Source organism: Gossypium arboreum, chromosome 5 (genome assembly GCF_025698485.1).
Source record: "Gossypium arboreum isolate Shixiya-1 chromosome 5, ASM2569848v2, whole genome shotgun sequence".
NCBI lineage: Eukaryota > Viridiplantae > Streptophyta > Magnoliopsida > Malvales > Malvaceae > Gossypium > Gossypium arboreum.
The window spans coordinates 21,772,327-21,777,220 of record NC_069074.1 but is presented as its reverse complement, the minus strand read 5'-3'; the positions used below and the strand labels follow the sequence as shown (position 1 = coordinate 21,777,220).

The following is a 4,894-nucleotide window of genomic DNA, read 5'->3' as shown; positions in this document are numbered from 1 at the left end:
TAACTTGAGCTTAACTAAAATATTTAATTTAAAAATTTTTAGTGATTAAATAAATAATAATAATTGGGTGACCAAAATAAAACAAAAGAATTAGTTGGGTGACCATTTTATAGTTTACCCATAAAAAAGTAATTTTCAAATTTGTACACCTCATCATTTAATAGAAAAAGATTAATTTGCACCTTTCAAAATATATAAAATTAATTTATCTATTTTTCAATAAAATTAGATATATAAAAATTTATTTATTTATTTTTAAATGCAAATTACCCCAAAATACAATTGCTTCCATACTACTTTCACTTGTTTTTTTTTTTCACATTTGTTTGAACCTTGTGTTAGTTTCTTTTTGAAGTAATGGTAATGTCATGCTGACTTTGATCAGATCATTGAAAAAGCAGAGTTTAAGGTGTTAGTGTCTTTTCCAAGCTAGCGAGGATGTGAGCTCGGAATATGAGAGAGGTTGGAACCGCATAATAAAAGAGGCGTTGGAGTTGGCACTTTGATTACTGTTAGTATAGGGCAGAATTTTCAAGGAAAATAAAGAGGCTGAAGATGGTGGAAATGAACTCAACAAGAAAATACCTCCCAGGAGCCCTTTTTATGCTTACTTTGTCTTTTCACGTAATAATTCTCCATAAGGTGCCTTGTGATTGGCTCTTTCTTTCTTTTTGTTTTGTCCGTTTACTCTACATAGTCGTCTGACCGTGTCACTTGTCAGTCCTCTATCTGGCATCAATCCGTTGTCAAGATTTAAAGAAACTCTTTCGTTTGTTCATACGATTTCTTTCTCCTACTTATCTTATTATCTTGGTGAAGAATAATACTTCATACATGGTACCGCAATTCCTTGCAATTAGCTTTGAATTACAAGCTTGTTATATACTTGCACGTGAAATACTTTAAACTGGTCTCACTCAACTGTCTATAAGGAAATGATATGGTCCTTTAAAGACTGAAACTCTTAGACAGAGACTCATGACATGATGACTGTCAAGAATATTACGGGCATCTGTGAAAGCCCGGAACTAGATTCCGTCCTCATCGGCCTCTCCTAGTCTCCTTAGTACACTTTAAGAGAAAGAAACGACCCTTTACAGTTTTAAGTTATTGCCTGCTTCTTCACTGTTATTAAATGATCAAACTTGCAGTGAACTCACAGGCTATTGCAGGGTCATGTTGTTGAAGCTTGCTACACAATATTAAAAAGCAAACCGATTGTATATTATGTAAATAAACACAACAAATTCAACCATTTGTGTCCCAGACCTTTTTCCTTCATCTCTGCTTCACCATTATTTGTGGCTCTCTCTCTCTCTTGTCCCCCACTTCACTTGAAAAATCCTGAAACATTGTAATGTTGAGGAATTTGGCACTCAACAACAGATATAACAGGTATTTTCATTCAAGGAAATGGCATCAGAAATCTCATTAGGTAGCTACAAGATGGTGCAGGAACAGCCACTTTTCTTTGGAGTATCATCCTGTTGTTTCTCTGTGGATAGTTAATCACCATATAAGTTGACATGCTCTGATCATTAACTAAAGTCAGTACATGAGATTATGACTTGACAAAACAATACGAATACACCACTTGCTACTTGTAGTTATTGTTTAAAAGAGAGAAATAGAATAGGAAAACAAACATGGATGTTATGAAATTGATTAGCTTCTGCAAAGCTTTACCAACCAAAAATCCAACAACAGATTTAACAAATTAATCAAATGCATATATGAAGTGGATTACCATTGTTTTTGTCTGACAAAGGAAGGCGAAGAACCACATGCATTGTGATTACACCGCCCGGAAGTTCACCAACCAGTAGTGTGCAGTCAGCAAGTGTGCTGTTGTTTTCAAGTATCTTTCCACCATTAATTAGCTTCACATCTTGTGTTGTCTTTGGGCAATTTTCTTTGTCTGTAAAACAGACCAGAGTTTTCCATATAAAAACAGAAGCCAATTATGTACCCAAGCACAATTTTGAATGTTATAAACAACACAATAGTTCAGATATAAATCACAGAATAGGAGAATTATATGAGGAAAAATGTTTCTGAGAAAGCTTTTATGACTGCCTTCCTCTTTAGATTAACAAATAGAAATCTAAAAGGTTAAATCAGTGAAGCTTTATTACTCAAGAAGTTAGCATGTTATTTTGATCTAAGATCATCATGTGCCTTTGAGTTACAGTGCCGTGGATCCAAGAATAAAAAAACACTCTTCACTAACTGAACTAATTTGCAAGCAAGCATAAAGGAAAATACAGGACATTCTTGAGACAGATACTTTTGATTTTGAAGCAATGGATAACAAAGACATTTTTCATGATAAAAGCACAGAACCCGGTGATGCATAGTTACATACAATTGTTAAACAGGTAAAAATGGGGAAAAAAAAGGGTTGAGCAAATTAACCTTTAGGCCACTGAGCAAGTATTATCTCTTTCAGAGATGCCACAGTTGTAGCTGGACTGTACTTGCTTGGACCAATGTCAGTTCCATCTGCAAGCCTGAATTTGAGTTCCACCAAATCTTCACCAGCCATAGAACAAAATCTTTCACCAATAATCTAAACTCACGCTCTCATGCTAATCTCTACAAAAACCAGTTTTTTTTTCCTTTTTTTTTCTCAAACAGATTGAATGAATTATTTCACTATAAAAAAGAAAAACCCTTCTTTTTGGCAAATGATATTGAAAGCTTGCTTCTTGTAAAGGGAAACCCACATTTCAGAGGCAACAATTTAAAAACCCAGATTCTTTTTGCAAAAGAAGGGCATCTTTTTAGTGGTTTGACATCAACCTAAGACCTGGGGACTGATCACAATTCTGAATTGTAGGATAAATAGATCAGAGAATGAAGAAAGCTTTTTGCAACTTGATGTTGAAAGAAGAATGATCTGGCCACCAATATATGAACTTTTCAACTGAGATCTTTTTTACCTAAATCTAACAGACAATCTAATGGTATTGGAAGTTAAACTTTTATTTTATCACCCCTTAAAATAACCCTACTTATACTCCATTAAAATGAAAATATATGCTTATATTCATTGATCTGGTGAACACAAAAATCATCTGTTTGAGTGGGATGACATGTTTTATTCAGATTCGGTTGTTTTCTTTTTGCTTTTTCTCTTTTGACTTAGTTGTTGGATACTATTACATGCAAACTTTTGGAAGGTAAGCTTAAGTCAATTGCATGTAACATGTTTAATACAAGCAACAATAAACTCATATTCTGAGAATTGAACACTAAAATTTTATGAAAATTGAAAAAAATATCAGACAATGGAGACATTATTCTTGTATTATGATACTGACAGTGACATTAGAACATTAGCAATAATTTATGAGCAAGCATTATCTGACTGGCTTTTACCAGGACCACTAACCAAACAGTGGACTAAAGAAACCTTAGGTTGGTACAAAGATTCATGTTGATTTACTGTCAGAATTTAATGGCCTAGAATATAAAAATTTCAACTAAATTTTGCTGCAATTAATGGTAAAAGATAACTTAAATGAAATCAGAATCATACACCAAAAAACTGATAACATGAGAAGGAAGAATCATTTTTATTAGAAGATATAATTTTGCTTAATGGAGAATCTAACACCATTTCATGTTCATTCAAACATCTTTTACTTTATTTTAATGTCTGGAGACAAATACTTGTGCAGATGCTTTGCTGTTGATAGATGCTTTTGGAGCAGCTTGGAATGGTAGTCACGCTTATAACCCCACATCACCTACGATAAGTTAATCGGGTTCGAGTTACTCATATCTAAATACGTGTTGGCCATGAATAGAAAATGAAAAGTTAGTAGGCCAGCTAGCCAGACCAAATAATCATACCACCCTCCAATCTGTGACCCAATTCAGCTTAATCCGTGTTAACATCAGAACTAACTAACTATATATATATTTATGGCATGAGATGCCAGTTGCTGGTGAGTAATTGAAGGTTCGTGGCGTGGGGAGATAACGATCCTCCCCACCCAACAATAGGGGACAGATGGTTAGGTTGCACTCAAATTTGAAGAAGCTGTTGATGGAAGACATTAAGTCTCAAATCCTTTTCCATGTTTTTGCAAGTTCCACTCATGCTTCATGCCAAACTAATTAATCTTGCACTCACAATATTCCTTATCATAAAAAGTTTCTTTTGATTGCTTGAGAAAAACATTATTGCAAAACCAGCATTAAGAAGATTAATTAGTGTAATCTGATAACTTTTGTTTGCTTTTTCCATTAGCAAACGATATGCTTTTTTGATAAGTGTTAGTAAACAATATGCTTTTCTTTGCTTTTTTGGAATTAGGTTCCATGACATTACAAGCATTCCAAGTTTCTACTTTCTAAACCCATTTCTTTAATTGCTTTTCTTTTTAATTATAAAGCACGCATCACTTTGTATATAAGGGATAAGTGCAAAAAAGTGTGAAGTAGCATGTATGTACCGCCCACTAATTCCCTTTTTATTGAGACATCAAACTTGGTTAAGGCACCGACATATATATATATATATATATTTAACTTTTAGACCAACAATTAGCAGGTAAAACTATTGTACCCCAATCCAACGTCGGAAGATCTATTATGATACATTTCAAGTTCTAAAACATATTTATGAAGGAAGATATATTATGTTTACTGTTGTTGCTGGCTTGATTAGGAGGCGGAAATAGAAACTGAAACGGGTCACTATTTGAGGCCCAAAATTTAACCCCCACCGGCCACCACCCCATTACTAATTGATCAAATGCTTAAACTCCCTCTAAGATCATAGTTTCAGCTAAATTTTTATTTTTATATTTTAAAATTTCAATTCAAATCCGCATGCCGATTTACTTCATGTTGTTCAATTTAATCATTTTCAGTCCTACTTTTT

At 33.7% G+C, this 4,894-nt stretch overlaps 1 protein-coding gene across 2 annotated transcripts; it reads right to left on the bottom strand.

Moving 5' to 3' along the window:
- Window positions 1-765: 765 nt before the first annotated feature.
- Window positions 766-3,107, bottom strand: LOC108452144 (membrane-anchored ubiquitin-fold protein 6-like). 2 transcript variants are annotated; one of them, XM_017749896.2, is made up of 3 exons: window positions 2,416-3,107; window positions 1,748-1,918; window positions 766-1,495 (listed from the first exon to the last, which is right to left on the bottom strand). In XM_017749896.2, exons 1-3 carry the CDS (start codon window positions 2,543-2,545, stop codon window positions 1,440-1,442), a joined length of 357 nt encoding a protein of 118 aa, XP_017605385.1. In that variant the 5' UTR covers window positions 2,546-3,107; the 3' UTR covers window positions 766-1,439. The 2 variants fall into 2 exon arrangements, with proteins under 2 accessions (XP_017605385.1, XP_017605388.1); XM_017749899.2 differs by having other exon boundaries at window positions 766-1,344; window positions 2,416-3,022.
- Window positions 3,108-4,894: the final 1,787 nt, after the last annotated feature.

Excerpts from the sequence above, each read along its gene's own strand:
- LOC108452144 (XM_017749896.2), bottom strand. The coding sequence starts at position 2,545 with ATGGCTGGTGAAGATTTGGTGGAACTCAAATTCAGGCTTGCAGATGGA. Across the intron at positions 1,919-2,415 it reads ACTTGCTCAGTGGCCTAAAG|ACAAAGAAAATTGCCCAAAG; the intron begins GTTAATTTGCTC and ends TCTGTTTTACAG. Across the intron at positions 1,496-1,747 it reads TTTGTCAGACAAAAACAATG|AGAAACAACAGGATGATACT; the intron begins GTAATCCACTTC and ends AACTATCCACAG.